This window comes from Charadrius vociferus, unplaced genomic scaffold (assembly GCF_000708025.1).
Source record: "Charadrius vociferus isolate BGI_N301 unplaced genomic scaffold, ASM70802v2 scaffold163, whole genome shotgun sequence".
Lineage (NCBI taxonomy): Eukaryota > Metazoa > Chordata > Aves > Charadriiformes > Charadriidae > Charadrius > Charadrius vociferus.
The window spans coordinates 14,840,148-14,860,494 of record NW_009648332.1 but is presented as its reverse complement, the minus strand read 5'-3'; the positions used below and the strand labels follow the sequence as shown (position 1 = coordinate 14,860,494).

The 20,347-nt window shown below is 36.6% G+C and overlaps 1 protein-coding gene across 1 annotated transcript in view; it reads right to left on the bottom strand.

Annotated features, from left to right (window-relative positions):
* Positions 1–10,611, bottom strand: part of LOC104286171 (uncharacterized protein KIAA1107-like) — a 25,974-nt gene extending 15,363 nt beyond the window's left edge. The window contains exons 1-7 of the mRNA XM_009884738.1: positions 10,389–10,611; positions 9,382–9,499; positions 6,170–6,259; positions 3,882–3,962; positions 2,599–2,695; positions 1,874–1,962; positions 1,555–1,657 (exon numbers count right to left, since the gene is read on the bottom strand). Coding sequence (XP_009883040.1) covers positions 1,555–1,657; positions 1,874–1,962; positions 2,599–2,695; positions 3,882–3,962; positions 6,170–6,259; positions 9,382–9,499; positions 10,389–10,611 — 801 coding nt within the window. The remainder of the gene's footprint in view (positions 1–1,554; positions 1,658–1,873; positions 1,963–2,598; positions 2,696–3,881; positions 3,963–6,169; positions 6,260–9,381; positions 9,500–10,388) is intronic.
* Between the last annotated feature and the right edge of the window lie 9,736 nt (positions 10,612–20,347).

The following is a 20,347-nucleotide window of genomic DNA, read 5'->3' as shown; positions in this document are numbered from 1 at the left end:
GGAGATGGGTGGATGGTGGTGCAACGATGAACACCTGTAGATCAGAATTAACTGATCTATAATCCATAAAAACTTCCTTAAAACTTCTCAAATATTTATACAATATATAACATACAAAGCTATGTATATAACATACAAAGCTATATATATATCCTAGGAACAACTGAGTATTCTGATCTAATATAGTGGCACAACACCTAGAATCTTAAGAGCTATATCTACTGTCTTTTTTCTGTTAGAAATTATGCATTCTGGTAGAAGGACTGTTTGGGTTTTATAACTTTGGATACTCTCTAGCTTCTCTTGGTACAGCCACATAGCTCTGAAATCTCTTGTTTTTCAGGCTTTCTCCAGAATATGCAGTAGTAGCCGCCACTCACAGCTGACCTGCTGGCCTCAGTGCTTGATGGGGTAAGTACTTCACATCAAAGAGCTCCTGAAAAAAAACAGTCCCAAGAAGCCTTCGCAGCCCTTTCAGCAAAGTGCAGTTCTTGTCCAGAACCATTTAAGAGTGCTTCTCTTGAACTAGGGGTATGTTTGGCAGTGTGGGTAGCCATACCTGAGCTATTTAGATTGGGTAACAACAGTAACATGGGGACAAGGACATAAGCATGAGATGTGTAAGACATCATGTAGCTGTCTGGTGTGTGCTAGAACCAAAATCCTCCTGTGAATGTTACCTGAGCTACCTAGATTAAACTTTGTATATGCCAATCCACATTACAGCCACATACATACACAGTCACATATATGCTTGGCAGCAGCTGTACAGGTTTAGCTTTAGCTCTTCTACCTACTCTTTATATCTGTTACAATTCTGTGTATTTACAGGCTAATTACTAGACCAAATTCCTGTTAACAGGTCTAGCTCAAATCAGTTGCTTTTAAGTCAGCTCTGAGGGTAGTTTTAAACAGAAACACAATTAGAAAGTATTTAAGTTTAGGCAGATCTAAATTGGAACAATGTAAATATGTGCCACAAAAAAATGAATGCTGACCTCTGGGGGGACCAATTCAGTACTCTTATCTGAGAAGTAGAAGATATGTATACTATACTGTTACTTTATTTTTGAAATGTCAGCTTGCCTGTAAACAAATGGCTTGTGGACACTGATAGCCAATGATCACCTAAAGTCTGAAAAAACATACATTTTTTCCAAATTAGAATATAGGCAAAGAGGAAAAGGCCATCACAAAAAATGTATGCTGCCACCTAACACAGAAATCGATATAGCAATTTGCTGTTCTTCACTATCTGAATACATAATGTGGTGCTATGATGTTACAGCTGTGTTTCATAAATTTATTTTGAATTATTATGCTGGACTTGGATGTGATTATCACTAGACTGTGTGCCATGAAGCATAACAATGACATCTACACATCAAAATCTGTTTTTAAATTGTTATTTTAATGGGAAATTTTTACATAGTTTAAGTGTACTACAGATTCAGAATACTATATTTATTATCCCTTAAATTACACTGCACCGCTAAAGAAAGAAGGAATTTACATTGCTCTATTTTTATATAAAGCACACTATATACTACTTACCAAAGAGTTAATCAACATAACAAGACAGTTGTTTTGAAGTTCAGTAGGTAAACTGGCAAAGCTTCTCTCTGACAAACATTTTGCAAAATGTTTTCCTACCCATCTGTTGAAAAGAAGAGCCTTTCTTAGATAAGGAAGATAAGTGTTCTATCTTCACTTGTTAGCATCAGTGATAATTCTAAAGTATTGTGAAGAAAAAAATGCTTAAAATATGAACATTTTGTATGCCAAAATAAACCAAATCTTGCAAAGTAACATAATTGCAACAGAAAGCAGAGGAATGAAAAACATAAACCATAATTTATTTTATTTTACTTACTTCATGCAAGCAGCATATAGGCTTTCCGCTCCCACTGAATGAGCAATAGCCATGCATTCTAGCACAGGTTGCTGTTTTCCAGGAACAGGCTAGAGTTGATAGAAAATTATCACAATTATTATACATTCTGACTTACAGAAACTGTACAGAATTACAAAACCTTCAGTTCAAACAGGAGTACTGTTAGGTACTGTGATATTTAAGTTTGTTTGCCTTTACGCAGAATAGGGAAGTCATCTGCTTCCACACACGTCAATAAAGTAGTATTCAGCCTAGTGAGCTTAATGCATGAAAATGCTTGACTGGAAGCAGTTGTTTGTTTTTAAATTAATTTTAATTGAACAGAAATATTTTCTAAATACATGACCATGAAATCTGATATGCAAATATATATTATTTCCATATTCCTGTTAAGAACAATTACATATACAATGGAATGTATTAAATGATACTCTTAAGCATATATTGAATTGATCATGTGGATTACTGGTTTTCATCACTTGTGGTTTACAAGCTTCTATAAATGGGTGGATGATACCACAGGCCTTACTCCCATCACCAATCCCAGCGAATTTAGCAGATTTACACATAAGAATAGGGTCTGTTGACTTAAGCTAACACCTTGACCACACAGTTAAGTATCTCGTCAATATGATGTGTAAGTAATAGAATGAAAATTCTTCTTAGACTTTACAGTTCACAAAATAGCATGAGAACTGACATACCTTTTGGAAAAAATTGCAGTAATCTCTTTTCAAAATGTAGATAGCCACTTCTTTCAGCCCATCTAGCCCATACATATCTGCAATGCCCAACATGCGACTAAAGAGAAAGCAGTTGCAACAGGAATCAAAAAAACTCATTTTCATGTATGCATTTTGCATACAAGACAATTTACATGCTAATTTCACCTCTTTGTTCCAGCAGAATTTACTGTAGAAACAGACTGATAACCAAGTGTGAAATTTGCCAAAGAATAATCTTCGAACAGGAACATGTATTGACCTAATAACAATCTCCCAACCAGTGGGTCCAGTCTATATAAAAGCAAGCCTCAGCCACTGGCTGAGAGACTGTTTAGAAGACTCTCAATTTCTCTATTTTCAGGGTAGCAAGCGAAAGAGAGATCTGTGCCAGCAGACTTTTGGCATTTTGTAGGTTTTTTTCCCAAAGATTACAGGATTACATAAAATGTTATTGATTACATTGTATCTGAGAATTATGTTCCTTCGAAATGCTAAAAGGCACAGTGAGCAAACTATTAAATATTTTACATAATAATCAGTACCATAGTTTTATTTTCTATATCAATCCATTACCTAAACATTGACATCGGGGAATATTTTAAAGAATTCCATACTTTTATTTCAGATAGATATGCTTTGAACAACAATTTCTAGCATTAAGAAGTTGGAAATTGTAGGGTTTTAGTATTTGGTGGCAGAGTTCAGCAGCTAATGTATAAGTGGTTTCAGGGAATAATTCACACATTTCAGAACTTACTTCACTAATTCAGGATTCTGTATAAAATTGATTAAAAACTATCCCAGAAGAAAATGCCAACATTTACATTGTTTGCTGTATATCATATTTTATGGATCTAACACTAACTACTTGGCCTTTGCATCAACTCAGTTGATTATTTAAAAATAAATTCCAAATATTAACTTAAATATTATCACACACTGTACATATTATTCTGAAAACTAAAGGAAGGTACAGGCAAATTGGGAATTATTTTGGTATAAAACACCCTCCTTTTTCCATTCTCCTTATATAATATTCCAAAAATGTCTGCCTCACCTTTTCTAGTAGCTGCCAAATAAACAAGATTTCTTCAACAGCTTTATTTTTAGAATTTCCTCAAGTAAGTTTAGGTGTAACGATCATTAGATTTGACATCTTTGTCTTATTTATACTACATGAAGAACTTTCATTTTGACACTTAACTGAGAAAATATAGAACAAGCACAAACTACAATTAAAAATAATAAAAGTTGACATGTACCCAACATCAACTTTGTCTGGGAAGTCCAGAACACCTCCATATATAAAATGCAAGATGACACTCATTTCTACATGGCTTATGCTGCAAAAGGAAGAAAGAAAAAAAAATACAAGTAAAGACATGTCCAGAATAAACCCCACCACATTTCTTAGCCAAAGGAAGTTGGTCAAAAGGCTGAGACATCATCCAGCTGTTCTGTGAATGGAAGGTAAGTAGTCTGATAAAATTAAGGCTATTTTCAAGATTGCTGCAATGTAAGAATACCTAAATGGACTATATTTTGGGTGAATGTTGCTACTCAGTAGTCTTGGTGAAACTTTGTAATACTTTAAATCTTTGAAATTAAGTCATAAAGAGACTAATACTAGTATCTAGATTATTTACACTGAAAATATGCAGAAGGGATTTTTTTTGGTCATCTCCAAGCTCTTTACTAGTAATAAGTCAATTATTAAGCAACTATATATTTAAAAATTGTATTATAAAAATTATTTTGAATTCTTGATTTTAGGAATATATTTAAGCTTTTCCCACAATAAAAATACATTTAATAGTTTTACTACAACACTAAGTAGGAATGTTGCATCTCAAAATATTTAGAAAGTCTTTATGCCTAGATTCAGATTAAGAAATATGGAATTTCTACACAGAGTTGTGTTTGCATCCTTGCATTGTCCTAGCACCGTAACAGGGAAAGGCAGAGAATGCCTATTTTAAATGGTGGACACGATCTCCTGAACGATACATTATTGTACTTATGTACCTCTCGGTATGCACTCTTCAGAATCCACAAGTGCTGTGTACATTAGTATAAATAGAATATAGTCATGCAGATTGAGCTAAGACACTTTAAAACATTAGACATGTTTAAGCAACAGACATTGATGACTAAAAAGAAAAGAAAAAAAAAGGTTGCAACACTCCAAGAAGCAAAATCAACACAGTTGTCTTTCTACGTATTAGTACGCATAATAGCCATAAAATCAGCAAGAAAGAGTTTCCCCCACAGTCTTGACAGCTGTTATCTTAGGCAGAATTTTTATTATTTCAGAATAAGCCATATGTACTTTATTTATAAGTGTTTAAAAAGACAGCACGGAAATCTGCACCAAGCAGAAAACTGAACTAGAGAAGGTAAAATAAATGGATATGGTTCTTAATAACAGAAATTATGAGACACTGGCATGAGAATATACTCATATAAAGACTAAGTAGTTCTCTGGAGAAAGCGTCTACTGAAAAATAGGGATGAAAATTTCTTAGCCATATAGAAATCAATTACAGGGAGAGAAGTATAAATGCCAGAGTCATTGTTGATTATCAGCCTCTAAAACATACTATGTATAGCATGAAAGATAAGGAATCTATTAAATTAAAAGTGTATGGTTTTGTAAGAATTAGGAAGCTATAACTAAATCAACAGATAACTTTCCTGATTTTGCAGCAATATTATTACACTGACAGAAAACTAAAATTATGAAAATATAAGAAAGTATCACTTGGCCAAGCAATTTTATATGAACACAAAGCAATTATATTTCGCAACACTTTAAGGTACACAGTTCTCCCTGAAGAAAGCTGAGTCAGCCAACATCATGCCTGAACTCACAAAGCTAACATGTACAAGTATTAGTGTAATTATTATTATGTATTAATTTGCTTTAAAAGAAAATGTAATATATTTCAATTGATTTTTCTGATACCGAAAAGAACTAACCTGGCAGTCCCCAGTCTATCTACAAAGTCTTAAGTGTTCATCCTACACTGACAGTTCCATTATTTTCGGTTCTCACACAGAAAGCCATTGTGGACAAGCACACTGGTCAAAATGGTTTTTGTGTATGATGCTGAAATATCATTATTAAACACTAGTTAAGAAATGTAATGTTTATTTCTCTTTACATTGTAAGCATACTCTTGTACAAATAGGTATGAAAATAAATTACACTGTTGAGACATTTATACTACTTCTCATAACATGTACAACATGAAGTGAGAGAATTGTAAAACAGACTGTGAATACTAAAACATACTCTACAAAAAAGGATTAGTACTCCTCTGCTGATGAAAAAGACTTCTTCCCTGAACCATCTGATAGTATTAACAAATACACTACACTCCGTTTCATACTGAAGTCAAAACAGCGCTCAGGAAATATATCAGGTTGAAGAAAAGTGTCAAGGCAGATTAATCTTCAGTGCTCTATACACAGCACAGTTGTTACATATTTGCAGTGATTTTAAATTGCGTACCTTTGCTCCCACACGACTTGCAAAGACAACACTTACCCTTGAAGAGTGATGTGCTCTTGGGAGCTTTCAGCCCAACTTCCACTCAGCATAGCAGCAAAGTAACTAGACCTGGCACATAAAATGGCCCTGAGAGAGAAAAAGTAAACATTATTTCACTAGATACAAATATTTATTATGAGACTCTTTGATAACGTTGACTTAAATCTTTGCCCTTTATGCATTAAGGTGTCATCTGTGTACTGCATGCCTTTTCTTCTACTATGTTTGGAATTTCAAAATATGCTAAAGAAAAAAACAGTATTCTACATTTCTCAGTTAAAGCTTGTTCCTAGTATGACTTTGATATTCATACAGGATGTTAGTACAACAAGCGTTTTCCTTTTATATAATATAAGATTGCAGATTTATTTCTTCTGTTTTATTTACCAAATAACAGTAAATAACCTTGTTTATACAGCCCCATTTTAACCAAATAATTACATCCCGAATTTCTTAAATTCTTTTTATACTACAAAATGTGTAATGATTAAAATGAAAAAAGAAGTATAAAACCTCTCTTACCCGAAATTGGCTGGCCACCTACCAGCACGTCCTAAAAGTCAAACAAACTTGATACTAGCATATGATAGAACAATATGATGCATGTTTCCAGCACTATTTGAGAAGAGCTATCAATTACTTCTTTTTAGACTTATTACCATCGGTTATTCAAAAGTCATAACTGTCCATAAAGGAGCTAATTCGATTTACTACTACTTCCAAAGACAATAAAGAAACCCCAGACCAGTAGTCTGTGTAGCTCAGTATCTCCACCAGTATCACAGTCTTTAACAAAACAGATGAGAAGACCTTTGCAACAGGAACTTCTTAAGGTGGAAGTGGAGGGGCAAAAAGGAAGACAGTGGATGAAAACTGCTTTATGATTTCAGCCTTCCAGATTTACACCAGTTACACTGTGTGTATATATATCTTTATATAGCTTATCTGGGCTACTGCAGCCGTAGATAATATTCTCGTATATACAATTTTTTCCTGACACTTACGAAGCTTCCTATTATTTATAGCATTACTTAATGTCGTGTATTTCCTGTGGCAGAAAAAGCAAAGTGTTATATTAGGCGTGAGAATCCTTTCTTTTACATGTATTTGTTGGCTCTTAAAATGTTTCAGAGCGCTCTGAATTTGCGTAGGAAGAAGTAAGAAGAATGCTATTTATGGTTGCTTTTCTCATCATTATATATTCTGGAATCTCTCATCTCTCTTCCCTCCTCCTGCTTCAGAAGTCTCAATACTTTAAATTAGGAATTTCTCGCGCATTCCTCCTATGATTCATCCAATAATAATAATAATAATAATAATAATAATAATAATAATAATAATAATAATAATAATAATAATAATGGATAATTTTACAGAATGCTTCATATCTCAGTGAAATATGTCCACAGGTAAAGGGGTACTACATCACAACTTTGAGCATTTGAATTTCTGAATACACACATGACCTTGTTTTTATAAGATACAATAACACAATATCATGGAGATAGGAAATACACTATCTCTGATTTTTTCAGCCTCTTCCAAATAAATTTTAGTAATGAAAAGGGCTAGATCAACTGCAAGGGCATAGTTGAAGTGCATATTTCAAAGACTCATTTTAAATAAGACGGCTACTCAGTAGACTATGGACAAGTATGCACTACCTAAATATACAGTGATGACATTTTAACTTATAAAATCTGTGGAGATACCAAATCAATTTGAAGTAAATTTATCTGTGCTTTCCTACTGTCACGGTTTGTGCCCCAAGTTTATTACTGAACAAATTGACTTGCTCCACTCAGAGCTCTATAAGAATACAACACAGCACGAGGAAGATGTAACTTGGCAACTCTCTCAGAGCACTGCTGCTCACACTGTGAAGTCTATTGGAAGTTCATGGGACTTCATGAGAAAATAAGGAATGCTAAGACAAGTGGGTGGGAGACGGTGGGGGCTTAAACTATCTCGTATTTCAGAACTTAAAAAAAAAAACAAACCCTTCAAATAAATCAATCATACTGGTGCTTTCACCACAATTATAACCAAAGTTAGATTTTCCTTATTCACTCCTACTGTTTGCCTGATGCAGTACTAAAACAAGCAAGTCTTCTGCCTGTTTCAGAATATCCTTGTTTTCTCTATGATTTACTGCTATATTTTTTTGATGCTGGTCAGACTAGATACACTGCTCCAGGCAGTAAGTGGACTAAATTAATGAAGATCTGCTGATGGAATCTTTTTGTTGACTTTCTTTTTGCATTAAAATATTTGTTTCTCAAAGTTATGAACCTGAGAACGTCTTCTAATAGTGCATACCAGAAGAAAAAAAGCATGGCTAACTACACTACATTCTGGAAATTTAGTATATATCCTAATTCTATTATTACAAAAAAATAAAATACTCCCTCTCTTCCCCCTATTACGACGTATCTTCTGATATTTGATTTCTGATATCTTTGACGTATCAAAGATATTTGCCATGTCAGTAATACAAACCCCCCACTGGTTTTGTGATGAGAAAATTCTAAAAATAGAGGAGGTTTTTTATAATCTCTCTGTTATTTATATATTCAAAGGGAACAAAATACAGGCTGTCTAGTTTGCTATCTCAAGTGCAAACAGACTCATATCAAAGGTGCAAGGAATTGTACTGACACTTTAATTTGCTTTCCCAAGCTACAGAAGTCAAATAAGTCAAAGGTCTTGGACTTTAGCTCTAATAAAGGCTGCTGACAATCTTTACATCTACATGACTGAAGTAATGAAAGTAAAAATCACATTCTGTATGCACAGGTTCTGAAGAGCAGAAAAAAAAAATTACTACTCCAGAAATTTTGTACCTGTATGGTAATTTTATTCAGCATTAATAGCTAAATAGTTTGTTAATAGATTTGTCATTTTCTTCAGAGAGCACAGATTGTTTAAAAAAAGTTAGCAAGGAAAACATACAGGGTGCTTATACATGAGTATATACTCATTGTATGAGTTTACAATGGCAATCTTGAAAATGCTAAAAATGCATTTGTTTTCACAATAGTTGTCATTAATGAGAGAAATAATTTTCAATAGTATCAAAGTATGGCCACTTCACACATAAGACCTAAAAACTATAACAGTTTGCAGCTAGGTAACAACACCAGCAATAACTATAGATTTTATACTAGCAGGATTTTTGTTGAAAAACTTTACAGTAAATACTTATGTACCTGTGAGCTTGAAAATCTTTGCCTTCTATGCAAATATTAATATCTGGACAACAGCACTTCTTGTAGAGCATCATTAAGTCTTCTCCTAACACAGATGCAGTTTCTAGTTTGGAATTACCTGCAGATGGGGAGAAATAGCTATTTTCACTTTGTCCAGTGTAGACTAGAGTATTGACAGTACACAGACAACTTAAAATATTTGAAAAGAAGAATCTGACATAATAAAAGTTTTTAATATTGCATATTCAAGCTAGAATTTTCCTTGAAAGGTTTTCCAGATCTTGCAATTTACTTCTTGTTTTGAGATATAGGAAATTTCACCAATGCTTCATATTTGATATCTAAGTAAGAAGTGCTACAGTTACTCCATCTTAAGATTATGTAGCCAGTTCATTTTTTTCTACAGACATCTGATACCTCTGCATTAAAGAAAAGTAGACTCTGAAGAAGTTCAGGGTCATGCAGCGCTACAAGCTTCTGCCTGAACAGATTTGTTGCTTGATCCTGTCTTACTGACACAGCTGTAGCAGGCAACACCTCTGTTGTAGATGCAGTTACACATTTCCTCGCGTTATTTCATTCACAGTTGTTGTAGGGAGGATTCCAAAATCCTCATAAAACAACAGTGGAACTAGCAAAATTTGCTGGAAAAGGAAAGGAATGGAGAGATTCTGCTCTGTGGAAATCCCACATGGTAAGGACTCAAATTTGCTGTATTAGAGAGAAAAGACGGGACACAATGCTGATGAACACGCCCGATGCCTGGCAAATGCTGTCAGATTTGTTATGCTACACATTGGCTGAGAAGTCCTCTTGCCAAACTTCTGCAGCAATTCATTTTTTCACAGTGTGAGAGAATGAGGTACATCATAGCAAAGAATATCCATGTAAGCTGTGTTATAACAATGCCTTTAATCTTTGCCTGCATTTTTACATCTATATAAGTCTTTAGATAATTATTTAAAAGAAAATAAAATAAACAAACAAAAGGAAAATTCCAAACCTACCTGCAGGGACATTGTTACTTTCTGCATCAACGACTACATCTGGAATTTCCTCTTCAATACAAGATGAAGAAGCAACTTCTTTCTGCACAGCTCCACTTGGAGTATTCTGATCAACAGGTGTTCCTTTGCCATCTCCAAGACAATTTACATTTGTTTCAGTGTTCCGAAGAGTAGCAATGTTGTTTTCACGTATTAATTTGGGTTCCCATGCTTTTTTCATCATAGCCAGCTCCTCAGCCTCTTTAAGATTTTTATCAGATGAATACATAAGCCTAGAAGATGACACTAAGTTTACTCCTGTAATTTTTTAATTGATCGAAACAAACAAACAAGAAATGACATTTTTTTGTCTAACAAAGTTCATGACCAGAAAACAAAAGCTGGACTCTACAGTGCTTAATAATAATAAAAAAATCCTTTTTAAAATCTGTGGAAAACTTATTTCTGCAATGCTTGAAAAAGCATACACAAGCATTACAAGTAAAATGTAATAATATCGGGTTAAAAGGAACAAAAGTTTCTCTCTCTCACTTTGCTTTTTTAATTAAAGAAACTTTTGTCTGCTCCTTATAACTCATCTACTGACAAAAGCAGAGGCAAGCTGTATCAGTAATGACAGATGACCTATTTATAAGTCTTAGTATGACCAAGGAAAGGCATTTGATTGTCCTTTAATATCATCAAATTCGCAAACCCAAAAATATAAAAACCTTCTAACATCAAGATTACAAGCACAAAACCATAAGAACGGTATAGAGATATAAACAAATGGTATTAGACATCATAGAATAGTTTAGGTTGGAAAGGATCTTAAAGATCGTCTAGTTCCAAGCCCCCTGCCATCGGGAGGGACACTTCCCACTTGACCAGGTTGTTCAAAGCCCCATCCAAGCTGGCCTTGAACACTTCCAGGGATGGGGCCTCTACAACTTCCCTGGGCAACTTGTTCCAGTGTCTCACCACCCTCATGGTGGAAAATTTCTTCCTGATATCTATTCTAAATCTACTCTCTTCCAGCTTGAAGCCATTACCCCTCGTCCTATCACAACAGGCCCTTGTAAAAGGTCCCTCTCCAGCTTTCTTGTAGGCCCCCTTCAGATACTGGAAAGCTACTATAAGGTCTCCCCAGCGCCTTCTTTTCTCCAGGCTGAACAACCCCAACTCTCTCAGCCTGCCTTCATAGGAGAGGTGCTTTAACCCTCTTATCTTCATGGCCCTCCTCTGGACCCACTCCAACAGGTCCATGTCTTTCTTATGTTGGGCACTCCAGAGCTGGACACAATATTCCAGGTGTGCGGGCAGAACCACCTCCCTCGACCTGCTGGCCATGCTTCTTTTGATGCAACCCAGCATACAGTTGGCCTTCTGGGCTGCAAGTGCACATTGCCAGCTCATGTTGAGCTTCTCATCCGCCAACACCCACCCCCAAGTTCCTCTCCTCAGGGCTGCTCTCGATCCCTTCTCCATATAAATTTTAATTTCAAAGGAAGTGCTTGAAAATTTGCAGTTAAGATTACCCAAGAGCATATAGTCATTCCTGCTTCCCACTTTCCCATCTGTTTCACTAGCTTATTTTTGGCTCAAGATCTGGAAAGGCTAACAAAGCCTCTGCAGTCTCCGACTGCGAAGATCTTGTATTTATAGAAAGATATTGCACTCCAGCAACTTAATGGAGCCTTAAAAAAATCAATATGAACAGATAACATGCTTTATCAGTGGTTTCATACCATATAGATGAAGTTAGCAGAGTTTAACAGAAGAGCTACAGTTACTTTGGATTTAGCAGACATGTACTTACAGATCTGCATTTAGTCTCTCATTCCATGGCAAAGAGGCTTTATTGTTAATACTGGGAACACAGTAATTTGAGTATTCTATTTGAACGCTGTCCTTTAAAGGCACAGAGAAAACATACAAAGAAATCATCTTCCTTCTTAAGTCCTGTATTTAAAGGACTGAGTGAGGGAGAATTTTTTTGTCTGTGTGATACAGGTTCTCACCAAGAGAGAATGACAAGAAACAAGAATGCAGGCAATGGGAATTTTAACATTTTATTAGATTTTGAAAGCAAAAGCCCGGAAAACATGTGACAGGAGTAAGAACATTTCACATTGAAAGAGTAAGATCGGTGGACCCTCTTTACATGGGTTTTTAAAGGTGGTTGTACCTGTATGTGCTTTCAGAACTCCTAATCTGTGAACTTGGCTTGGCCATCTATCGCTTTTCATATTTACAGTACTTAACATCTGTGTTTTACAGCTCTATGGCAGTAGGACTCACGAACAGAAATTCAGAGTAGAAACCCACTTAACCTAGAGATTTCAAAATTCCACAGAAGTGTTCTGAAGTTTCCTCTTCAAGTAGTTTCTCCCAAGAAATTTCACTTAAAGTCACATAAACAATGCCACCACCAGACAAAATCCAATCATTCACACTTCACCCCTGCACCTTCAGTGGATGTAAGCAAATACCACAATTACAGAAGTAAACTGGTAACACATACTGAATGTGAAAAACTGCTGGAAGATGCATAGTAAGGGTTTGTTGAAAGAAAATTGCCATTTATAACACGTTAAGGTTAAATTTGCACTGGAATTTTACTTACTTACCTTTCTGTTGCTGCATAGCTATTGCATATTCAACATGTAAACACAGTGCAAATTGACTTGGAGGGAGAATAAAAATTAGCAGCAACAGATACGCTGCTTTGCCATAAATTCACTATTTTAATATTCTTGCTTGCATTCTGCCAGTAACTAAAAAACATATCCATAGGGAATCTGATAAGCTAGGCAATGAGGCAACAATCTCTTGGGAATCCTCAGAGCACTTTCAGATAATCTACATAAGAAACCTAAGGAATGCAATTCTATTATCACTAGGGCTTAAGTCAATAAAAATGGCACCCTTACCACAACTAGGAACTCTGTAAATTAAACAAGTATAAGTGGCACGTTGTTAAACCAGAGCTAAGTAACTGGTTTCTAGATCTGAAAAAGTTATTCTGTTAGGAATAATCCTTCCTGTAAAAAGTCAAGAAACTTTGATTATTTCAGTTAATGTTTAAAATCCAGCCACAGTCCAGATTTATTACTTCTGAAAACTCAGCAGAATATCTGTATATTTCAGTCCTGCTTAATACAGACTGTAAATTTACTACTTTGAAAGACTCATGGAGACATCCATTATTGTGCTTTACAGGGAGCAATAATGTTTTTAGCACATCTTTTATAAGTTTTCCTTTGTCTCAGTTAAATCTCATCAGATGTTCTTTCCAGAACGGAAGATTCTGCAGTTTTCTAAAACCTGCTATAGCAAACTTCGCTTGGCAACACCCTTTATTTTATAGGCTCGTTTCTAAAGGCAGAGTGAAGTTTTCTAGACTGTCTTCTACAGAGTATCAAATGGCACTCTCCTGCATAAATAAAAGCTGGGGAAGCCTTTCATCCACAGCAAAATGCATAGCTCAGACCTTGAAGCTCAGATGTTTTAGTGATAATGCAAAACCATCTCTTTAAAACACAGCTGCTGTAAGAAACCAGGACCCTTACTGCAGAATTATGATAGGAATAGTTTTTACTGTTCCAAACCTCCTGAATAGGCATCATTTCAATGTGACACCTTAGTTTAGTAAGTTTAAGTGCAGAAGATTACAATTCTATAAAGTTACAAACTTCTTGAAAAGCATGAAGAACCCATTTTGATTGTTATTTCTGAGAACACCCAAAGTTACTGCAATTAACACTATCATCACCAAACTTTACTGAAAGCTGTTAAGACAGCCTTTCCTATTGTCTCTAAGTGGTTGTTACCCAAATAAATAAATTTAAAAGAAGAAAATCGCAATGAATTAGACATTCACGTTTCAAATGCTCCCTACAGCAGCTTCCACTTCACTGAGAGCCCATCTGGAGTTGATAGTTACCCACCAGTTTCTCCTTACCCACATTATCCTTAAAGTTATACATACACTTCATGGATGTCACTAGAGAAGTGCTTTTGAGTTCTTAGACACTTGCTGTTTAAACAGACAGAATCTTGTACATGTTGTTATGGGTATGTTGTGTATATGCCCAGATTTGCAGAGCATTAGTAAGGAGATTACAAATCAGGCCCGAACAAGAGCCATTAATACCAAGGGAGAGGATATTCTGCCCCCCATCTTGATTTTTTTTTTTTTTTTTTTCCTATCAGCTAGCAACACAAGCTGATTTTTAATGCTGAAGTCTATCAGAAAATCAGAAGCTTCTCCACACTATGGATAGCATGAAGCTGTCATACAAGAGTCCGACACAAATGAAAAGAGGAAATTCTGCTGTTTAACAGTACATCAGTTTAATTGCCCTGAAAAAAAAAATACTACGGCAGTTTTAGAATAGAGGGACAAGTACAGATGCCCAAAACAGGATACTTACTTAGTAGTGTAGAGGATAATGCAATTAATGAAAACCGACAAAATGAATTATGTTTTTCCTTTTTTGCCAAGTGGTACAGGTGCTGTGTGTTGCTTTCAATAGAACTTGGTATGGCACATACCAGAACTCCATGTAGTAACTAGATTAGCAGTGAAATATCTTCTGTACATGTGTAAAATACCATATTATACGGTTTTACTTAAATATGTTATCACAAATGCCAAAATAAAATGAAGATCTATTAACTTCCGTTAATAAAGACAACACTGAGAATGCAGGAAGTCTCTGAACCTCTCCCTGGCCATGGTTTTAATGCATTGATGTCTTTAGCAAACCCAGCTGCAGACAAATACTCTCATACACTGCATTTAATCTTGGTGGACTTGCAAAAATATTTCAGCAATACACGTATAGCAGTGAATCTTTGTTAGTGCAAGTTAGGCATGTCACATGCACAACTTCAACCTGCCTTAATCACTTAAGAGTCTTCCATTTCCCTTTAGATTTGTTAAAAGAATTGCTTGATTTTTGCAGCCAGGATGGTTTTTTTAACTTAATTGATTTCTTGAGATGAGTATTTCAGTAAATTTCTTCTCATGAGATGCAACATCAACTGCTTTGCTGCCTCACACAGATACTGATTAAATTTTCTGATTTCTTGTGAAAGCTAAGCATTTCGGCAGAAGAAGGATCTGGCCCTTAAGCAATCGTGGTCCCAGTGAAAGTTTTCTACCCATTTCTCACATAAATTGATTTTTTTTTTTCCCCTTGAGGCATAAATCCATGGTATTAAGATACTATGTCTTCCAAAGCAAGATGTTAATATCACACACATACCGGATATGCTGCGACTTGACAGTTTAGCTTCTCAACTTCCTCTGAGAAATTGAGATTAGATATAAACATGGATCAAAAAAAAATCCAATAAAAAAAAAAAGAGACAAATTCATTGTTTCTACGTATGTGGAAAGGAGATAAGGTTGCCATTGTTTAGCAGGTGTTTAAAGCCTGTTTTCATCAAAAGAAACAAAGCATCATGGTAAAAGCTCTCTTCCCCCAACAGGATATAGCATAAAATCTAAACTACAAGCTGCATGTATCATTTTACTTATTTCTCTCCCTCCCATCTTCCTTGCTTAACAAAATCTAATTATTCTCAATGACTAGCTTAGCTGATGTTTATAACCACAACAAACTAAATTGGTGCTGTAGTAACAAACTCCGACCAGAGAGCATGGTTGTATGAACAAAAGCCATTAAGTTAGAACAGCTTAGCTATTCAGAGGAGCAAATTCCTTAATCCCTTAATTTGGGAAATAAACACTTTGGTTCATAACTTTCTCAGTTTTCACTGTTCACTGGAGATAAGCCTTTACAGAGCATTTTATCTTCTGCAATTCAGGATTTATCATTTCACAAATTTTAAGACAAGTGACATCAAATTTCCCATGTTGCCCATATTTATAGGGCAGAGTTTTTTAGGTTTGTTAATTCCACTCGTTTTGTGAGGGATGATTTTTTTCAGCTGCATTGCCGGTTCCTTTATGTCTTAATGCACGGGAAAGTTGATAGTTGGTGAGCCGTAAAACGCACCCGCAAGTGCCACAGGAAGCCCTTTTTGCAGTTAACTTGTTTTCAAGTTACATGAATCAGTCACTCAGAGAAGATACTCCTCACATGGTAGGGTACACCACATCAACAGGCAGGAGGATAAAAGGAAAGGATTATATTAAACTGTATAACCCACAAAATTCCAAGAACACGGGAGGCATGCTATTCTTCTGAAATAGAGTGGTCTGCAATCATAACCCACTAGAGGGGAGTGCAGAAGCCCAGATATTAAAGGTAAGATTGCTGAGGCATAAGCATAAAGAAATTCAGTGTACATGAGCAGAAATCATGTTCGTTTCCTCCAAAATAGCCAGTATCCAATGGGACTACGACAATCTAGCAATCAGTAAGAATATTTTCACCTACAAGTTGTTTAAAGAAATGTTTCCCTTTTCCACTGCTTTGTAATCCAATGTTATGGAACTGTAACTGGGAATTGTATTTAAAGAACAAATATTCATGAACAAGTTGTGTTGTATTTGGTGCAACTGCTTTACAAAAACCTCACATGCAAGTGAAGGTCAAACTGAAAACAGAGCTAAGCCATCATCTTCTGTAGTGTCAGTCTGATGGCAGGTAATTTTAACAGGTATCCCACCTTCTGACAGACACGAGCAACAATGAGACTGCAAGAGGTGTGACTAAGTGGCAGATGAAACCAGAACAATGCTATAGGGTATCTGGTGTATTAATAGCAGTTGCTACAGCCTAAAATTTATTCTACAAAAGAAAGGTATGCATAGAGTCTACAGAAAGAAGTTACTGTCATCATGCTGTCCAGGAGTTTACCTTCAAGAATGTTTTTGTATGCACTTAAGCTAGATGTAGCATCCTTCTACTGGCTGATACAGTACTACACAAACAACACGGTCGAAGCCTCAGCTGGTCTACTTTGAATCAACTGCTGGTGCTGCAAATTAACCCCCGTGGCAGTAAACGTCACAATGACAATTGTATTCCTTTGTATTTGATGCATATTTATTGCTTTTTAACTGGATCTGACTGTCATTAGGTCCTTCTCTGTCCTTCTGCAAATCAGAACCCTTTAATACAAGTATGAGGAGACAATAACAACTAGATCTTTATTTATCAAGCTATATTTTTCCTACCAAGATGGTAAAAGCAGTTTGCCTCTCAAAAGGCAAGACATTAACAATCTAATGATCTGTGACAGACTATTATCTTTCAGGGATGCTAAATTGCTCACTTCTTGAGGCAGACTGCAGAACCCTGCTTGCGCAGTCATCTCCTGCCATTGACATACTTGCAACTGTTGACCCTTTGTAGTTGCGTTATGAAGAGTGACAGAATGCTATTGTAGGGCAGAGTCAATACTACATTAGCTTCATTGGGCAAAAATGTAGGGTGAATAGCGTCTACAACAGGGATGCTGCACTTCTTGGTGAGCAGCAGTTTCTTGCTGATGTCCTCAGACAGTTCAAGAATAGGGAGGGAAACAAAGCAGTGCTCCATTGCTCATCTGTTTCATGCAGAGGCTATGCAGAGAGATCAGCATGAAGTTTATCATGTCCTCCATCTTGCTCAAAAATACTCAGAAGTTTAGCAAGAGGAGCTGCATGGCCTTCAGCACACAAGTGACACGTAGCCTACATCTCTCCTGATTAAGACAGACAGAGGCCCAAAGGAAGTATGTCTCACTGAGATGCATGCCAGATAGAGCCTGTGAGAAAAAAAAAATATCCCTAAATCCCCAAGGAAAGATCATTTTTTACTTGGGAAGCTAAAATAAAAGCTGAGCACAAACAGGAAAAGGAATGAGATTTTGTTAGAGCTTTGATGGACTCCTCAATACTGTACTAGCATTCCACTTCTGTTCTACAGAGAAACAGTATTTATAAGCAGAAACCTTAGAACCTTTATAGAAGACTGGAAGACTGCAACTTTCTCTCGGGAGCTCAACCGTAGCTACAGGTCTTTGTTACGACTCATCACGGGGATTCACACACTCCAGGAACTAGGCTAGCTTTCAGGCAACCTCAAGCTGCAATTTAAGGCACTGGTTTGGATTTTTGAAGATTCAGTTCATTCGCATCTTAACAGTAAGAAACCACAGAGATTCAACAGCTACTGATATTAGCAGAAGTCATCAGTCCAACAACAAAATTAGGCACTTATCAACCAAAGCTGCTTCCTTTCCTTGGTTCAGAGCAGCTCACTGTAGCTGAACTCCAGTGCACTGTGACACGTTTTCACAAAATACGCTACCTTAGAGGATTCAAGAGCTGAAGTATTAAACAGCCCTGAAGACTAAGTTAAGAAAAACCAACCATCTTGCAAAATGCACTTCATACATAGTTTAGAATATATGGGAAGACTCTAAACTCACATTGAAAAGATAAGAGGTTTACAATTAGATGAGCTGTTTTGAGTGTACAAGTGTTTTTCAATACCATGCTTTCTGGAGAAGATGCAGAACTCCAGGGACCATTACTTGCTTTCCAGCAAACAGACAAAATTGAAAGCAAGTATCAACGAACTGTAGGCATATTAAGTGCTTACATGATGTAACAGTATATAAATAATTAAAATAATTATTCCCAATAATTATTTCCCAATTTCCAAATTGAAATTATTGAATAATGGAGTTAAAAAAGAGATGAGACAAAACCCACGCTGTTTTGTTTCTTACTGCTTGTTTTGCTCCTGCCAAACTTTGACAGTACCCTAACAAATGCTGTTTATCAGCCTGTTCTACTGCAATCATTCTGTGTTTTAGATATTACTGCCAGTTCAAAATATTTTCTTTCATACTTATAACTTTAGTACCCTGAATACATCTTTTTAGCCATCTGCTGCCTTATTTACAAATCTAATGAGAGATTGAGTGAAAGCAATAGGGAGAGGTCAGCCTAAGTTAATATTTTAGGGGCTAAACTTTAAAACTGCAACACCTTCCCCTTCCTCTTGCCAACACTCTCAAGACCTCGCCAGTGCATACATTTTCTAGGCACATCCTGAATTCATCTGAAATCCCAGAGTGCCTGTCTATCGCTCTGCTCCTGTGCATACCCCAAAGTGCCGATCAGTTCTGACACCAGCTCTGTTTTACGGAAGGTAGGTGGCACCACCACAGCTTTGCTAGAGAACAGCAAACGCTGCTCCTTTGAAAGAAGGATTAAAAGCACTTACAGGCAAGGAAGATTGCGAGGTTCAGTGACGGCACCCACCAACACCCCGATGCACTCACCGAAGGTTTGGAGCGAGACGACGGATACGTGCCAATAGCTGGCAATGGGAAAACAGGCCGGCCCTTGCTCACATTGCACTGGGATCCCAGTTTGGCAGGAAAGCTGTGCTTTATTTGGCCTAGGACATGGATCAGTAGGAGTTCAGCAATGACCACACTGTTTCTAAGTTTATGCATCCTCTTGATGTGTCTTCATCTAACTTGACAAAGTCCTCCTAGGCTTCCATAACTTTTTTTTTCTTTTAAGATGACACTGGAGTGGTTTTTTTTGTGTTGTTTTTCATTAGGTAATCTTGCTAACAAGGGTATTAGTAGGCACAGACAATTTTAAAGGCTACATTCAGGATTTTTCCTGCATTTTCTCTTGTTCTATTATGAAGACTTTACATAACATAAAAACCCCATCCTACAGTGGAGAGTTTACCCATGCGTTGTCAGCAACAGGACGAAGACAGAAGAAAATAAGTAAGTTACAGGGAAGTCCTCTGCAAGCGCTGCAGTAAGGCTGCGAAGATACCGCTTTGAAAGGGAAAGCTTTAAAACAGGTGTTAACACCGGGAAAACAAGAGGAGGGACAAGGGAGGGACAGTGCTGTAGAGAGCGGCCGGTGCTCGCTGCTCCGCCGCGGCCGCGCACTCACCGCAGGAAGCTCCGGACCTCGGCGGGTCCCACGCCGTCCAGCCGCAGCACCTGGCGGGGCGGCGGCCCCCCGTCCAGCCCGGCGA